Source organism: Brassica napus, chromosome A1, assembly GCF_020379485.1.
Source record: "Brassica napus cultivar Da-Ae chromosome A1, Da-Ae, whole genome shotgun sequence".
NCBI classification, from domain to species: domain Eukaryota; kingdom Viridiplantae; phylum Streptophyta; class Magnoliopsida; order Brassicales; family Brassicaceae; genus Brassica; species Brassica napus.
In genome coordinates, this window is record NC_063434.1 from 20,658,362 (window position 1) to 20,676,915 (window position 18,554).

The 18,554-nt window shown below is 33.5% G+C and overlaps 3 protein-coding genes and 1 pseudogene across 3 annotated transcripts; 3 read left to right on the top strand and 1 right to left on the bottom strand.

Annotated features, from left to right (window-relative positions):
- Positions 1-511: 511 nt before the first annotated feature.
- LOC106442935 lies at positions 512-2,955 on the top strand (annotated as a pseudogene).
- A 4,511-nt stretch (positions 2,956-7,466) lies between these two features.
- LOC125576302 lies at positions 7,467-9,224 on the top strand. Its single transcript, XM_048736063.1, has 4 exons — positions 7,467-7,787; positions 7,988-8,328; positions 8,394-8,475; positions 8,544-9,224. Exons 1-4 carry the CDS (start codon positions 7,467-7,469, stop codon positions 9,222-9,224), a joined length of 1,425 nt encoding a protein of 474 aa, XP_048592020.1.
- Positions 9,225-9,766: 542 nt separating this feature from the next.
- LOC125576310 (uncharacterized protein At4g04775-like) lies at positions 9,767-10,189 on the top strand. Its single transcript, XM_048736103.1, has 2 exons — positions 9,767-9,895; positions 9,965-10,189. Exons 1-2 carry the CDS (start codon positions 9,767-9,769, stop codon positions 10,187-10,189), a joined length of 354 nt encoding a protein of 117 aa, XP_048592060.1.
- A 394-nt stretch (positions 10,190-10,583) lies between these two features.
- LOC125576330 lies at positions 10,584-12,338 on the bottom strand. The gene is made up of 2 exons (XM_048736157.1): positions 11,773-12,338; positions 10,584-11,730 (listed from the first exon to the last, which is right to left on the bottom strand). Exons 1-2 carry the CDS (start codon positions 12,336-12,338, stop codon positions 10,584-10,586), a joined length of 1,713 nt encoding a protein of 570 aa, XP_048592114.1.
- Positions 12,339-18,554: the final 6,216 nt, after the last annotated feature.

Here is an 18,554-nt window from a genome sequence, read left to right on the forward strand (position 1 = left end):
AATTCGTTTAATAGAAAATTAATTTTCCTTAACTGATACTCCAACCGGATTAACGGAATGCAAACAAGCAATACTTCGAGCTTAGCTGGTCGTAAAAATTAGAGACAACCCCCTAATAATTTGAAAGATTAAACTTAGGTTACACCCAAAAAAAGAAAGAAGACATATTTTTGAAGTTTAAATAGTAAAATCCTGTCTGATAGAACTGAGAAAGTGGAATGTGATTGTTATATTTCACTTTATCTTTTGTTCATTTTAGTAAAAACAAAGTCACGACTTGCCAATCAGCAAACACTTAACTTTTTTTTTTTTGAAACTAACAAACACTTATTACTCAACTTAATTTACCCTCAACTATCAAAAGTTACATCGAGCCACTCCACTACTCTACAATCTTGTAATTTTCAACACCAACTTCATAAAATACGATGGTAAACCCCATCAAACTGATAGTAAAACCTACACATAATCATAATTCCCTTACATCTTCAACTACAAACGATGTACGTGACTGACGAGGACATTGTCGCAGTTCAGAAAATACCAGAAGACGCTCTCAGAGGAGTCACCGGAAGGTCCATTCTCGGCCGTTCTAGTTATCACAGACGAAGAAGCAGAAACAGATGATACGTTCTGTTTCGGGATGTGCAAGAGCACAAAAATCGAGATGCTTCCGTTCCCTCAAGACAAGATCTTATCGGTTGTTGACACAGATAGTTCCGGAAACAGAGATACTTCGGTTAAGAAGGTCTTGTTCATACGTTGTTCACGCTAGAGGCAGACCACAAAGGGTAAGATACAACAAAAAAAAACATGACAAAAAACATGACAATCTAAGTCATAAGCAATATAAGTCATATTTGAGTTGGTGTCTTTAGCGGTTTGGTGATAAGAACAATAAAAAATTTAGGACTGAGTATAGTGAACTCTTCTTCTTCTTTTTTCCAGGAAAGTTTGTGTATTCTAAGGAGATAGAGAAAGGACTGTGTTGTTTTCTAGATATCTTGCAAGTCAAGAAACCTAAACCTTTGGATCCAAGAAATATTTATCAGACTGTGAAGATCAACCGCCGTCGTCATGACCATACTTTCTTTGCGAAATCTGTTGCTCCAGACGGTACACCACCTTTATTTCTCAAGAAGAAAGGATGGGAGCTACCAACCTCGAGGAGCTTGCATCCGAAGGGACCTAGAGAAGCTCTAGGCCTAAACAATGATCTAAGAGCCCGTCTCCCTGAATTCGGATTCTCAGTCTCAAAAATTTGGTCCGGGATTGTGATAGAAGGAGAATGGTATTGCCCATTTATGTTTGTGAAGGAGAATTGTAGTGTAAGTCATCAGATGAAGAAGTCAATGTTTTATATGATGACACTATCCCAATACTGGTAGCGGATCTACCACTGCGAAAACAATAACTTGGATGAAACCAACGACGAAAACAATAATGAGGATGATTGAGTGGTGAGGGTAGAGGCGAATGTGGTGAGAGAGGCTAACTATGTGATGATTATGGAGCTGGTTAAGGAAGAGAAAGAATGGCATAGAGGGGTTTATTGATTATGCAACATGGACATTTGTCATTGGTCTATAAATTTTTTTGTGTTTTTTTAAAGGTCCATTTCAATCTGTTAAATGATAAAAAATGTCTGAAATTAAGTAAACCTAATTTACTTATTAAAAGACAAGACAATAAAAAATTTGTACTTTCCCCATTAGTTTTGGGATACTTTTTTCTATTTGTTTCATGTCTTAGAGTTTAAGCTAAAAAATGCAATAAGAAAAAATATAGAGAAAATTTATAAAAGGTCATATTCTGTGTTTCGCCCATGATTATTATATTGGTTAAAATGGCACTGTTCGGTTCAAGGTTTTCGCGGACTGGGGGAGAGGAGGAGGAATACGGGTTTTGTGTCTGTTGTGGGGCTGAGGTTCTTGGTGGTGGAAAGAATGAGAAGGGTAATGGAGGAAGGAGGATGGGTGTTTCTGGAGTGGAGTGAGATGAACAAATTGGTGTTTCTGGAGGAGATTTGGGTTGAGAAGAGCAGATGGAGTGTTGTTGGTCAATTGTTTATTTAGACATACTCAGAGACTTACATGTAAGTGGGAGTGAGCCTTCATCATGTTGTAAAATATAAAGAGAGATGATATACTAAAATTCCTAAGCCTTATGGACTATTTTCATTAAATATTAAATACGATTAGTTGTAAATAAATAAAATAAACCAAAAATCTTAACCATACATGATAAATTTTAATTTCTGTTGTGGAGAATTGAGTATTTCAATTTTAAAATATATTAGTAAATCAATACTATTAAAACAGAAGGCCATTTTTTGAAGTGCCCTCCTGTTTCAACAATATTTACAAGACATTGCCACTAGATTATTTTTAAGCTATGATTTTAATTAAATGTTTTCTTTTTTATTTTTTTTCCATAAATCTCAGATAACCACCTCCTAATTTCGTGTGATCTTTTTCCACTACTTTAGTAAATTTACCATTGTAATTATAATTTAAATATAACTTTCCTATCCTTGCTATATAAATTAACATATATCGAATGTTTATAACCTTTGGTTAACCCGGTTTTTGTAAATTTGTGCATGCAAACCAACTATGTATATATCTATGCTTTAGAGGAAAGTTTACAGAAGGCAGAGAAAGATAATAATATAGAGCTTTGACTCAAACAGGGGAATACAAGGTCAAAGAATCAAACGAGAATTGAAAATGTTGGTCACACAAAACCTACGACAACATGTTCCTCGAGCTACAATATTTTATACACGAACTTTGTGTTTTAGTTTGTTTGCTTGGTTTTGATTAGATTTTTTTACTTTGGCTATAATTCATGATATTATCAGAATTCTTTTCTCTGCAAGCTTCAACACTAACAATTGCTTATTCAGATACAGACGAAACTATAAACTAGCTATGGTCTGTTTTTTTTTCAAATTCATGACTTTATTTAAAATATTAAGTTGATTTTTTTTTTTTTTGATGAAATTTTAAATTTATTGATCATCGCTAAAAGAATATATGAGTATATGTACAACTATGAGTAGTTCATATAACTATCTCTGAAAAAATTGAAAACTCTAATTTGCAGTGTTATGAGCTGCAAACCACCTGATCATTAAACCTTGCAGTCGCAGGCTGAGAGTGTACTTTGTAGAGGAGATGCGATTCCGAACTGTTTTATCCACCAACTTTGCAAGCTGTTCAACTGTCTTATGGCTCGTACCGTGCTTCCTCTCGTTGCGTTCACGCCAGATGAAATAAATGGTGACTTGCAGGACCAATCGGAGGAGTATAAAAAATTGTTGATTTTTTTAACAGTTGGGTATAAAAAATAACATCTTTTGAATACATTTGTATATACAAAATTCTTATATTTCTATAAAATAATGGGATTAACAATAATTTTTTTTTTTGTAACTGATTAACAATAATATTTTATTGTTGTAACTTAATAGATCTCGAAAACCAAAAATAGTATATTATTGTAACTTAATATATCTCGAATAATCTATATCCCTAGAATATTTCTAATTATAAACAATTTTAATATGTTTACTATCCTATTAATTTTCTAGCGATAAGAAATATATAAATATCGAATCAACACAACAAATATAATCATTCTAAACCTTCAAACGCTCTATACCCTGATCTACACTTATGAATTCTGTTATCAAAATCAGTAACTTGAGTGATGTTAAACCTTTCAAATATGCATGGAGAGTTCGGGTGAAAGTGTTTCATACATGGAAGTCAAACAATCTCAAAAATAGTTATTCTCTTGAGATGGTCTTAACAGATGAAAATGTAAGCTATATTCACTAACTATCATCCATTTTAACTATATTTAATATGTGAACTTTAGCGTCTTTTTTTTTTACAGACGAAAATATAAGCTATATTCACTACCTATCGTCTATTTTAACTATGTTTAATATATGAACTTCCCTATTTAGATGGATTATATTTAGTTTCTCTTTCTTGAATCTATTTAGTATTTTAATCTGCTTTTGTTAGGCTTTGCTTTTGTTCAGTGTGCTTCATCTATGGCTATAAATATATTTCTTTCATATGAGTATCGGTCTTTGCTCGGCTTATGAGTAAAATATCTCTGCTTGGAAGAAATTTAATGGATTTGGAGTTGGTTTTTTGACCCAGGTGAGAATCAGAGGCTGGCATTCTCCGATGGGAGCGGTCCGACAATGTGTCTCTCTTTAGATCTATCAGATTTTCCTGTGTTTTGATCACTGGCGAGTCAAGTTCTTCAGTCCAAAAGCATTTATTATGAGCAAAAGAGATGTTGCTCTGGGAGTACAAGGCTATGGAAGATCCCGGCTTACGAAAGAGACGAAGACATCACCAGTGGTTCGATTTCAGGGAGGACTTCCGCCGGTAGACCAAAACAGATTTGGTTAGTGGTTCTCACGTGTTTTAAAAGCATTTCTGGCCTCTAGACTTAACAACTTTGTACTCTCTTCTTTTAATCTTACATAGCAACTTTGTACTCTTTTTTTTGTTAACTAGCAACTTTGTACTCATTTCCTGGATTTTGAGCTTTATAAATGATATGTTGACAAAAAATGAAAAAAATGTAAATATGGTTTACCTACAAGCGATCGAGCTATACTTTTCTCTTCAAATTTTTTTCACATTTACTCATGATTAACATTATTTGTATTATAGTTTCTCATAAACCTTCTTCCCTATTAACTTTATAGAAAACAATGTTTCTTTCCACGGACTACAATGATATATAAACATACTTTTCAAAATTTTATAGATGAGGCAACATTGATTTCCAACTTATTTGAATATGTTGCTAGATGAAATGAGTAACATGATAAATACGAACCATGAGAAATATGGTTTAAGCTTTGATCAGCCAACAAAATTAAATATATCCCATATTTATATCTGGTGTAAATATGGAGACATGTTTGAAACTCCACGAATTTTGTTAGTATCTTAGAAAATATTACCATCCACAAAATATAGGAACTTCCATAATCTCCTACAATTATAATCCTATTAGTATTTTGTGCAGTTCCAGAAATCTATGCGTAAGCTATATGTATAAATAGTAGGGAAATTTGCCAATATGGAACTAGATCTCTAAAGTATTGTCCCCTTAGAACTAAATTCTCTAACCTTGTCCGTATAGAATTAATTCTTGTCCCCTTAGAACTAATACTGTGTGAATCTACTGTTTTGTCCTTTTCTTTATAAAATAGTTAATAAAATTTTAAAAACTTTATGAATTAAAAAGGAAATACTTAATTAAATAAAAATAGGGTTATTTTTTCCCAACTCTCGGTCCCGTTCTCTCCGACTCTCTTTCCCAATCGAGAGACGATTTCTTTCTCGCCGGCGACACCTTCCGCCTCTGAGATTCTTGGTTCGTCGGAGAGCTTCAACGAGGAGTCACATCGCTTCTCCCTCCTCCTTCTTGCGTATTACCTCTGTTAGTGCCACCGGTTAGATTGTCGTTCTTATCTCCGCCGCCGCCGACGATCGAAGCTGCTCAAGCTCGGGAGTAGCTTCTCCTCCCCGATTAAGGACGATTAGTTGTTTTCTTTTGCTCTTCCTTCATCTCGGTTCTGACAATTTGAAGGTTAGGCTTTGAAATCCCCTTTACGATTTTGCTTTTTTTTGTTTGTTCTTTATGTTTATTTGCATGTACTACAAATTGTACTAGATAGAGAGTTAGTTTAAAACACAAATCGAAACAAGTTTATGGTTTTCAGATGCGGAATGTGGTTGAGTGGGGTGTGAGATTGACTTGTTGTTGAGGTGATTTTGAGTTCTAGTTTGTTTGGTATCGGCTTTATTAAGGTTTAGAATTCATAATAGACTTGAAAAAGCTAATGACTTTGACATGCTTTAGACATCGATTTTACATACTTGTTTTGGGATCGAGTTTGTTATTTGAATTGAATTTGTCGATAGTGTGTAGTCTTTTGTTATTCATTTGGTGGGTAGCTTTGACTCTGTTTTATTTTAGAGGAAAACACATTTGCTAGTTCATTATATTTTGTTTCAATTTGTGTTTCTAAGTAGTTTTGAATTGTAAAAAACTAGTTAAATGTGAGATGGTTATATTTGGTTCGCTGTTAACTTATGGAATTCATGTTTTTTAGGAATGGCTCACCAGTTTCCTAAACGCATTCTTCAAGAAGGTGCTGAGACGCAGATGGATAAGATTAACAACACATGTAGAAGGACGCTTCTGAAGGCGGTAAAGGTGGCTCTGAAAGATGAGTATGAGGAAGTTTTGAAAGACCCTGTCTTCGGGCCTCTTCTGGCGATCATAGAGAACAACCTCATCTACTCAGGGAAGATTATTCACAGCTTCATGTGCAAGCAGCTCAGGGTTTCCAAGCTTCACGAGCTGTGGTTTATTTTTGCGAAGAGGCCTCTTAGGTTTTCTATGCAAGAATTTTATGCTGTGACTGGATTGAAGTACAAAGAGGAACCCGACGTAGACTTCATTAACTGGAAGAATGATAAGGGGTTCTGGGCTAATGCGCTGAAGACCAATGCGAAGATCAACTTATATACTATAAGGGATGAGCTCCTTAAGGTGTGTAACGAGTGGTCGTATGTGGACAGAGTGAGGTTAGTGTATCTGTCCATTATACAATCATTCCTCATGGCTAAGGATTGGAAAGTGTATATCCCTCAAGAATACATCCGCTTGGTGATGGATTTTGAGAAATTGAGGATGTATCCTTGGGGTCTTCGCGCTTATGATGAGCTGATTGCATCAATACTCAGAGCAAGAGAAGATGTGCATACGAAGAACAGCTACGTATTGGATGGATTCTCATATGCGTTTCAGATATGGATTATGGAGGCAATTCCAGACATTGGTTCTATGGTGGGTAAAAAAATAAAAAAAAAACGTGAAGAAAATGAGATGTAGGAATTGGAAAGGTAGTGGTAAAGTATCCTACCAAGATATCACCAGCCTAGAGTCCCACTTTGATAAGGTAACTGATATTTCTTCTTTAAATATTGAGTTCAATAAATGTTCAATGTAAGCTTAGTGTTTTGTTTGTTCTTGCAGGAAGAGCTGTTCACATTTATATCATCTACTGGTGATTTCGATGTGATTGCTGATACTGAGTTCCTTAGGGAAGATGAAAAGAAGGACGAAAGAGTTGGTCGTATTGTTGAATTGATCAATGCGAAACAAGACTGGACGCATTTCGATTGGGAAGTTGAGTCTTTGCCTGCACACATGGACCTTTCTGATTCAGAACAAGATGAACCGGTTGATGTTGCAGAAGAACCGTCAGCTGTTGCAGAGGAACTGACTGTAGTTGCAGGAGAACCGGCTGTTACTGCAAAAAGAGGCAAGCGCAAGCTAATTGATCCTGGTGCCGAGTCTCGAAAGAAACAACTGCTTTGTCAACGTGCGGCTGAACACAACAGGTCTCTAGTGAAATGAAGACCTTCATTGAAGGTTTGTTCACCGCTTCTTTCAACTCTTTTAAGGAAGTGGTGCAGAAGGACATACATGAGCGTTTTGACAACGTTGCCAATGAGGTGGCTCAACTCAAGGAACAAGTCTCTCAGCTTAAGGGTCTATCGGAAATAGTGGGAAAAGGCAACACATCTGAGATTCTCTCTCCTTCAGCAACAATTGGAAAAGACCAAGGACCATCATCTCATAGTACGGGTCCTCCCGCAGCAAAGGGAAAAGGCAAGGCATCTGCAAATGTGGATCCTCCTCCGGTTCGTCGTAGCCCTCGGCCAGTAAGAGAGGTAACCAAAAAATGAAGCTCTGTGTATTTTGCTATGTCGACTCTTTTGATGTAATGTCCTTGTATTGTAATATGTAATATATCGGCTTGTATGAACTAATGATGATGACTTGTGGGATTGACTATTTTGTAATGTACTTTTCTATATTTTGCTATGGACTGTCTTTTTAGTATTAATGTTATGCTTGTTTTTATTAACAGGATGTTCAAACTGATGAAAATGAAATGATGGATTTTTTGAAGAATTTGACCAAATCAGCGAAATGTGTAGATAAGGGGACCCAAGACTCTTTACAAGAAGCCATGGGAAACCTTTCTCAAGCATCTCATGTTAAAGGTTTTGATCCTTCACAACATCTGGATGGTGATGAACCAGCTGACTTTGCCACTCCACTGTCTTCGTTTAAGCCTGCGGATTGGAGACCACCTACTCTGAAAGACGTGGACTCACTTGAGGACCGGATACATGATCCCGATTACTCACTAGTGTTTGTCCCTGAGGCATTATGGGGCAAACTTGTTGACTGGACCAAAACTTTCAAGTAAGTTGATATTTTTAAATTTTTTTAACAATTCTACCATTTTGATACTGAATTTTGTAATGCAGAGAACTAAAAATTGGACCATCTATGCTCACAAATGAGTTAGTATCTCGTGTCGTCGGACCTTCAGAGTGGCTCCTGAATAAGGTCAGTTATTACCTTGTTCCTTTTTATTTTGTGTACACAAACTTACAGTCTTTTATCAAATTATGCAGGAAATTGATGGTATGATGTGGTTATTCACTGAGAGGACTTCCTTGCGGCGATGGTTTCCAAATAAAGTAGCCTTCATGACATGCTTGTTCAGTAATCAAATTACGAACTCTTACAACGAGTATAAGAAGGACAAGAAGAAATTCAAAGTGGGCGGACTGCTACAACAGTACGGCATTGGCGAACTTCCAGCACACGGACGAACAAGACTAATGTGGGATCTTGATGTTAACCGCATGTATGTCCCCCTAAATGTTGGTAAGCACTGGATCTCTATGTGCGTCAACTTTGTTACTCGGTCGATAGAGGTCTTTGACTGTGAGGGACTGAGACACCCCGGTGCAGTGGAGCCATTTGCAGTTCTCATCCCTAGAATTGTCAAAGCCATTCAGTCTTCTAAGAGTCGACAGTATCAAGTCAAGCAGTATACGGTCTCCTACGTCTCAATGCCCTTCTTATTGAACAAAAGTAGCAGTGACTGTGGAGTATATGCCTTGAAGCACATTGAATGCCATCTTCTAGGCTTGGACTTTTCCCTGGTGAATGACAACAACATTCGTGAAGCGCGGCAGAAGATTGCTTATGACCTATGGGAAGCTGCTATTGATCCTGTCCTTATTGAAAGGATGGCAAAATTCACTCCCCCGAAGACAATTTCAAGTGCTCTAGTGGAACTTGAATAAAATTCTTTCTGTTATGACTTGTGTAGGAAGTATATTGTTATTTGGTGATTTTATTTGACTCTTTTAGTTACCATTTTACTCCTTTAGTTACTACCTTATTTCACTGTTTTATTTGACTCTTGAAGTTGCTTTCTCTTTACTTTTTAGGTGACAATATGAAACCCTATCTATACCCTAAATGATTGTTATGCGATGTCCTAATTCTTATCAAAACATAACCGAAATCTAAACCTATCTATACCCTAAATGGCATTAAAGTAGGACAAACTATATTAAACCTTATACCTTAAATGACACTAAAGAAGACAAACAATTTCAAACCCTATACCCTAAATGACACTAAAATACCACAATCTATTTGGTGCCAAAACAAATCTTTATAATGAAAACACATACAAGTTACCATATGTGCCGATCCGATTAGAAACATTGTAAACCCTAATTATATTGCTTATATAAGATCATAAAGCGGCCACAAACACTACATCTTGCGGTGTTTTTTTTCTCCTACTTGTTCTTAAAAAATCTCTCCTCAAAAGAGAATGACGAACACGAAATACCATGGAGCGATCCCTTCCAGATGCTGGTGTGGAAAGAAGATTGTCACTTATGTTTCAAAAACGGAAGAGAACCCATACAGACGATTCTTCAGATGTGAGATTGGTTTACAGGTAAATCTGATAATTCACTACTTCATATTCTTCTATATGTCAATTGATTTGTTTTGTGTTTTGAAACAGAGAAAAAAAGAAAATCATCTTTTTAAGTGGGTAGACGAGGCTCTGCTTGATGAGATTGAAAGGATGTCTGAGCATCAGGCGAGAGTTGCTGAGGAAATTGAAGATCTGAGAATTTCCATGAAGAAGACAGTGCAGGAAGAAGTTATGAACCATAAGCATTCGCTTGATGTAGGTTGCGTAGGAACCCTTTTCAGTTTGTTATGTCTCTGGTCCAAATGTGATTGATATTGTAATGGTTCTCTGATTCAAGTTACATTTTCAAATATTGAACCAATCTGATTTCCAGTTTTATTGTCGTGTTATGAACAACGTTATCAAACAAACCTAATTTTCATAGTCTCTGAAACATAGTATCCTAAAAAACGTGAAACATAACTTGCATAAATCAAGATGAACAAAGCTGAAACATAACTTTGATAGTCTTTGAAACATAACTTGCATAAATCAAGATGAATAAAGCTTGCGTAAACAGAACTTGCATAAAGTCTGAAACATAGTAACCCAAAAAAACCGGAAACATAACTTGCATAAATCAACATAAAGAAAGCTTGCATGAAACGGATTGAGTATCCTATATTGCTCGATCACATGTTCTCCTATCGTGCCCTCGAATCCCACATCAGCTACATTTGCGACCTTTAGAGCCTTGATTTCCTTGTGATGAACGGATCTTATCTTCGGCTGTCTCGTATCTGCGTTTCTTTCTTCTACCTGCAGCTCGTCTAGACTCTGGAGGAAGGACTTTCGTCTGCTCCACATGAGATGGAACAGTCCAAGCATCTTCAGGGACACCAATAGGATTTATGCTTTCTTCATAAGCCGTGCGCCATGACGCAGTAGTGTATATGTCGTCTGTGAGTGTGTGTTCTTGTATTCCAACACTGAAGCCTGCTTTTATGGTGTGCCTGCATGGAATTTTCATCAGGTCAAACTTCCCACAAGAATACGTGCGTCTGACCAAGTCAACCATGCAGTCAAAAGTGTCACCTTGAACCAAAAACCTGTCATCGTTAATCGGGAAGACCTTAAACTTTTTACCCTTCTCAATCCTTCTGTCTATCTTCTTCTCCACAGCAATGGTCAGTGGCTTCGAGTGCTTAGAACTTAAAGTTCTACGTTGGAAAAACCATCGAGTCATCATTTCCCTAATGCTGTCCATTAGAGGTATTACTGGAAACTCTCTAGGCGTACGCAAAGCAGAATTTATCGACTCCGCAGGGTTAGTGGTGTTGATATCATACCTGTAACCCGGGAATTGACAACGAGCCCACTTCCTCACATCGGCTTCTATTAGATAATTTCCAATTTCAGGACTAATAGAGTAAATAGCAGTGAACAGCTTACGAAAATCAGCAGCTCGATAAGCTTTAGAAGCCTTTGCAACCAAACCAGCCACACCTTTCCCACTAAAATATGTTACGACATTATTCAGCAAGTGGTGAATGCAAATTCCGTGATGAGCTTGCGGGTACACGTTAGCAATAGCTTTAGCAATCGAGGAATTCCTATCAGACACAAAAGCTAAACTATGCTCGTCAGCAATGACCGCATTAAGTTGTCTCATAAACCAGTTCCACGCAAGGTCATTCTCTGAGTCGACAACTCCAAATGCAATAGGATATAAATTAGAGTTTCCATCTAATGCAGTAGCAACCAGTAATACCCCTTTGTATTTGCTCTTCAAGAACGTCCCATCCACAACAATAACTTTCCGAATCGCAACATAGAAACCGCGAAGACTCTGACCAAAGGAGATGAAGAGGAATCTGAATCACCCTTCAGAATCCCTTTCATAAGACGTGTGTGACCCTGGATTAGCTTCCCTCATCATGTGCAAGTATTTGGGAATTTTTTCATAGCCTTCCTCTGGAAGGCCTTTCACTTTGTTGATTGCATACTCACGTGCATCCCATGCCAAAGAATAGGATATCTCAAGTCCATGTTCTGAACGCATATACTGGACTATATCATTAGATCTCGGCCCTTCTTTAGCAGTTTCATACATATGCATAACCAGAGTACCAATTGTTTTTGCTGAAGCTGTCCGAACAGAACCCTTCCTTTTGGATGCAGCACATGAATGATGAGGTACATACTTTTTGATGATAAAATAAGATGAACCAGGTAACCCCTCTGCACGAACACGCCAGCTGCAATCATCATCTGCGCAACGAATGTACCACATTTTTTTATCCGACTTGACAAGCTTATAGTCGAAATTATGTTTCATTGCACATATTTCGAATGCTGCCTTCAAAAGCGTTTTTGAAATAAAATGTTGACCCTCCTTCACAAAATCCACCAAAGAAAATCGCACATCATTTCCATTGGTCTTCTCTTTGTCACACCATTCAACCTCTTCTTGTGAATCCATAGTTTAGATAGGAAAAAGTTAGAGAAGAAGAAAAAAAAATCGTGAGACAACGATGAAGAAGACCACAATTTAGAAAAAAAAACAATTAAAAAAGGAAAACAAAATATTTAAAAGATTTAGTGAATATTTCATAACCGTTTTTACCAAGATTTCCGGATTTTGTTTACTAACCGTTATAGAACTTGCATTCTACCAATTTAGAAAATAGAATAATAAATAGGATGTTATATACTACTATATTAGATATAAAGACATGATGTAGATTGTATTTTCTTGCGTGGTTTATAATAAGGAAGGATTTAGATTTTATTTTCTAGCGCGGTTGATGAGATGACATTGTTTAGTGTTTTAAATCTACCAGAAATATAGAGCATAGAGGAAATCGTGAACTTCATATTCTGCCTTACTAGTTATATACGTTTCCGTTATAATATGCAGCCTACATGCCTTAGAACATTGTGTTTCTTTCAGATTACGTATTCTAAACCACCGTAGATGGCAGATATGGTTAACTAGCACATTTAGCCAATTTTTCAAATTATTATGTAAACATCTTTTGATGTCAAAAATATTTTTCTCACATGCACATGCTTATCTACATTAAGTTAACTATTTTTCCATATTTTTTTCCTTTGTTAAAAAAAAACTTATGAATTTTTATATACAGAAAGGGTAGTCACTGTCCAAATGTGTGAAAAGTTAATTTAGTTCTAAGGGGACAACACTTTAGAGATTTAGTTCCATATTGGCAAATTTCCCAAAATAGTATCATACCTAACATTTTTTTATGATTTCAAACTTCCAAGAAAAAACCAGTCATGTATTCTAAGAAATCACTGTTTTAAAAATGACAACAGTAATAAATACTTATTTTGTTTCAAAATGTTACATGTTTTTAGATTTTCATAATAAAGCATATTAAATCTTAGAATTAAATGCATATTTTTGTGATTAACTATTTTACACAATTTTTAACCAATCAAAATTCAATAAATAATTTTTTTTTGAAGTTTACAATTTACCATTATTATTTAGTAAAAAATGCACTAGAAAGATAAATAATATATTTTTGAAACAAACTCTAAACCATCGATTATTTTAGAACTCAGGGAGTATAAATCAATGATTTGAAATGCACAAAAAAAAAGATTATACCAACAAATTTATGCTTCAGCGTATAAACTGAAAACCAAAAACGAACCGAAACAGAACCAAAAAAAGTGAAACCAAACAAAAAATAACAAAACCAAAAATTAATCAATGTTCACACATATCTGAACGGTTTATACCCAAATATAATAAATACATTTTATATACCTAAAAATATTGATTATATTTAGATTTATAATTATAAAATATTCTAAATACTAAGATATAAAATATATTGTATTATTCAATAGACTTTTAGTTTAAAGTTTCCGAAAAATTCTTATTTTAATATATTCGATTATGTTTTATTTCAGATATATATATATATATATATATATATATATTATATGATAATCTATACTATATATTGAGAAAGTATTTATTATTTAATCATCCCATTATTTATTATTTAATCATCCCATTTGTAACCGTGGTTTACAGAAATGTGAATGGTTCCCATTTTTCTAAACCCAAAGAGCTAAAACCATACTGAAAATCAAACGGGTATCCAAATATTAAACATAATATAATATTAATTTATATCTGTATAGAATATAATTTACCAAAAAAAATATCCACCCCCCCCCCTCCTCCCAAATTACATGAATTACTTGGTTTTCAATTTAACTCAAGGTTTTTTTGCGTTTTTTGTATTTTTTGCTTTAAATCCAAATTAAAGCCTAACTATTTTAATTTGGCTTACTTCGGTTTTAATAAAAAATAAAAACCCGACTCAAACTACAGATCGCCTGAATTGATCTAATTCAAAAAATGCATGGTTCTCCTAAACGGGTCCTAACACCCCAACCCAATAACTTGAAAACTGAATAACCCTAACTGAGACGAACCTTAAACCTGAATGCCTATCACTATGAAAAGTTAAAATAAATTACTCTCGGTTAAGTATGTCAAAACTCAAAAAAAATAAAATTCAGACCAGAACTTAGTAACTGTTAAATAAAAAAATTTAACCAAAATATTATCCTGCGCTTTCAAAGCGCGGGTCAAAATCTAGTAAAGTTTATAAATATAGTATAATCAAAGATATGTTAACCATATGGTATTTTGTTATAAAATAATTTTTTTATTGTCATGTGATACCGAGATGTATAAACCATATAATATTTGTTTTTTTTTTGTTGAAATGTGATATGTGTATATTATTATATTAATCAACAAAAGGTAAACAAGAATACTTACTGGAGGTTAGTCATTGTTCGAGTTTGGAGAAAACAACTAAAAACTCATAGAGCAGAGCATTATAAAAAAAACAGAGCAAAGAAGACTTGAAGACGGCTTTCAATATATAAAATATGAAGGCAAATGCAGATGTCTCATTCACTTATCTCCACTCTCCAGAACCAATCTTGGTATTTTGTTTTTTTTTTAATCATCAACATAAACAGATTTTTAAAACTCTACAAACCAAAATGGTAACTCCTAGCATTGGTTTTGTAAGAGGAAATAATATGTCCTTTTATTTCCTTGTAAAAGGAAATAATATGTATAAACATGTTATTTAACATGATTACCAAGAAAAGAAAAATGTATAAACATGTTTAAAAAGGGTTTGTACCAAACACGGTTGAAAGAGGAGATAATAATTTGTGATAATTATTACCTTTGAACAAAGTGGTGGTGTGATTGTTCGAGAGTCAAGCGATCGCTCGTATCTTGTCAAATTCTCGCACGTATGTGATCCCTGCACAATGAATACATGTCTCGTAATACAATTAGGCTAATTTTCATTTTCCACAATTGCGTTTTGTAATGTGAAATTTCATTATTTTAAGAGATGCTTTAAGAAAAAACTTCAGATACATTTATGCTTTAATTACTATAACATTCTGGTTTTATACAAAACTAATACAATTTTTTTCTACCAGTGCAGCAAAATTCTATCATGCTGTTGTTACCATTACACATCACTATTTTATATTTATATAAGATTTGAAAAGAAAAAAAGTGACGATTAAGAGAATTTGCACTCTATAACAAAGATATAAACATAACTAAATAACTCATAAACACTATTGAGCAACTTTTCAACTTTGCATAATCCTATTATACTCCTATGTCTATATGTTGATATACATATCATATTTCAACTTCGTTGTTTTTCTTTCACGTCTCTCTTTCCATTTTGTCAATGGAGAGAAATTGATCGTTCACTGACACTTGTTAAAATTCAGCTTATTTATTCAAATCATACACAATTATAAGCACTTAGACATTTAAATATAAAACCTTTTTTTAAAACATATAAAACTTATTTGCAAAAAACTCTCTTAAACTTTTTATGACGAAAATAAAAAATTTTTTGTAAGCGATCGTTATAACTCTCTAAATTTTTCTGTGAATTTTCATCGACCAGCTCAAGCTGCTCAACATTTTCAGATTTGAACAATTCTAGATTTCTAGACAATTGGTTCTCATCTTGCATACATGCACTTAAATTCATTAAAAGAACAAAATCATTGGGTCAATTTGGTATGCTAGGATTAACTAAAAATGTAAGATTTTTTTTCACGTACCATCGTCATCATCAAAACTTTGAGCGTCATCAAATATTTGTCATTCACCTTCAATCATGAAATGAAAGTAGTAATGTCGCCACATGTAACCTCAATTGACGTCATATATTTTCTTTTTGTTTCAAATAAACGTAAACTTTTATTCACTAAAAAACCTTTTCTAAACAACTTTGTAAACATCAAAGGCATCATTTTTTTTTTATTTGCTAAATATCAAAGGCATCGTATTTGAAAGAAGTAGAATTTACATCTTAATTTACTTTGGAAAACCACAAATGAGTACATATTCATCTTTTTCATTTTCTGGATTTCATATTAGACTAAACCGGTTTCCCCTTTATTTTTTATCAATGAGTCTTCGACCCGGAGATGATGTTTCACTATATTGTTGTTGGATTGTAAAAGGGAATTTGCCAAAACTAATCTACAACTTGATTTTAACCCCAAATCTATACCCAAATTTGAATCAAATGCAAAACTAACCTAAAAGTCTTGTCAAATTACAGCTCAGCTCTTTGTGACCAAACAAAAAAAACAGAAGTTATTTTTACGAATATAGTCCTAGTAAGTCGTCTGAGATGTTGGAAGTCGTCTAGACAACTTCAAAGTAAGTCTTCTAGTGTAGCTGATCTTAAAAATAATTTATAAATTTTTTAAAAATATTTTGATAAGCGAAAAATTAAAATCATGTAATTATAAACAGTTTTAAATGATATAAATTAAAATGTAACAAAATTGAATTGTTTTCAACATAGATGAGTGTAGGTAGTGAATCATGGTATTCTTTGGTCTAGGGTTTGGCAACATATGTTGTAGTATTGTGTGTATTCTTAGGGTTAGATTTTGGAAAGCTTGAATGTTTTTTTGAAAAATTAATTTTTTACCTATACGTGTTTATTTTTGTGTATAGTAAACACTTTTGAAGTTTAATTTGATTTTATGAAGTGTTTAGTTAGTTAATTAAGTTTAGGGGTTAGGTTTAGGGGTTATGTTTAGGGTCTAGACGACTTACATTTCAGTTGTCTGGTAAAAAAATTAAAACAGACGACTTACATGTAAGTCGTCCAAATATTCCAGCTTAAAATTTTTTAAAAAATTATTTTCCCCCTTAAATAATTTAAACCAGACGACTTACTTGTAAGTCGTCTGGAAAGTCTTCTATTTTAGTTTCCCGCTAAAAATATTAAACTCTTCTGGACGACTTACAAGTAAGTCATCTTGGAAGTCGTCTGAATCAAAAATATTTAACCTAATTGGATTTTTTGTCTCCCTATATAAAGAAAAATTTACACATTCTCTCTCCTCCTCTCAAATGGCTGCAACAAAAATTTAATGTTCATCTTTCTAAAACTCTTCAACCTCTCTCTAATCTCTTTGACTTGAAAACACCAAACTTTATATGAATTTTTCAGTTTTGTCTCATGTATTTCTTACTAATCTATCTCTTTTGCAGGTTTTTAATCAGATGGTATTTATCTTCCACTAATTTAAAGGTAGATATATATTTTTGTGTGTTCTATAAAGGTAGATTTATCTAATCTTTCACTCATTTTCTCTATTTTTAACTCATTTCAACGTTTTTGGATATGCAGGTTTTTCAGATCTAGATTTGAAGTCCAGATGACTTCAAGGGAGACTTCGTCAAGTCTTTTGACGAAGTCTCCCTTTAATAATAGATCTGAGCGTTTTGGTAAGTTTTTATGTCTGATTTTTTCTCATTTGATAACTTCTTGTTGTATAAAGTTCTTACTTTTTTCCCAAACTAATATTCTCCAAACCCACTCTAATCTCTTTGACTTGAAAACACCAAACTTTATATGAATTTTTCAGTTTTGTCTCATGTCTTTCTTACTAATCTAACTTTTGTGCAGGTTTTTAATCAGATGGTACTCATCTTCTACTCATTTTTTTTTACAGTCTTCTACTCATTTAAAGGTAGATCTATTAATTTTAGATATGTATTTTTGTGTGTTATATAAAGGTAGATTTATCTAATCTTACACTCATTTTTTTTTTGTTTTTAAGCCATTTGAACGTTTTTTGATATGCAGGTTTTTCATCACACCAAATATATAAAATACATATTTTATTATGTTTCATTTAATAATATAGTTTAATTACTATCAAATATTGTAATTAAACATAAGTATATTGTATTATTTGTATTTTAAATTTATTTTCACATAATTAAAAAAAATATTATTTTTATTTATTTATTTTAAAAATAAATTATTAAATGACTATTATCATTTATCACTTACAAATAATAAAAATATAAATAATATCTAGATGTGATAAAATTATTATTTATCAATAAAAAATAATAAAAATGTAAAAATGTAAAATTGAAAGCATCGAATAATATATAATATTACTTTTGAAGTAAAGTTTGATATCATTGTTGGAGATGACAAAATTATTTTTACACCAAAACACTAAATTTAGTATAATTTTAACACAAATTTGTGTAATTGTTGGAGATGCTCTTAGCGAAGAATAACATATTTTGGTTTTCTAAATTTTTATTTAAATT

Coding starts and splice junctions, on each gene's coding strand:
- LOC125576330 (XM_048736157.1), bottom strand. CDS start 12,338: ATGGATTCACAAGAAGAGGTTGAATGGTGTGACAAAGAGAAGACCAAT. Junction 11,731..11,772: donor ATGAGGGAAGCTAATCCAGG/GTCACACACGTC, acceptor AGGGTGATTCAG/ATTCCTCTTCATCTCCTTTG.
- LOC125576302 (XM_048736063.1), top strand. CDS start 7,467: ATGAAGACCTTCATTGAAGGTTTGTTCACCGCTTCTTTCAACTCTTTT. Junction 7,788..7,987: donor GCCCTCGGCCAGTAAGAGAG/GTAACCAAAAAA, acceptor TTTTATTAACAG/GATGTTCAAACTGATGAAAA. Junction 8,329..8,393: donor GACTGGACCAAAACTTTCAA/GTAAGTTGATAT, acceptor TTTGTAATGCAG/AGAACTAAAAATTGGACCAT.
- LOC125576310 (XM_048736103.1), top strand. CDS start 9,767: ATGACGAACACGAAATACCATGGAGCGATCCCTTCCAGATGCTGGTGT. Junction 9,896..9,964: donor GATGTGAGATTGGTTTACAG/GTAAATCTGATA, acceptor GTTTTGAAACAG/AGAAAAAAAGAAAATCATCT.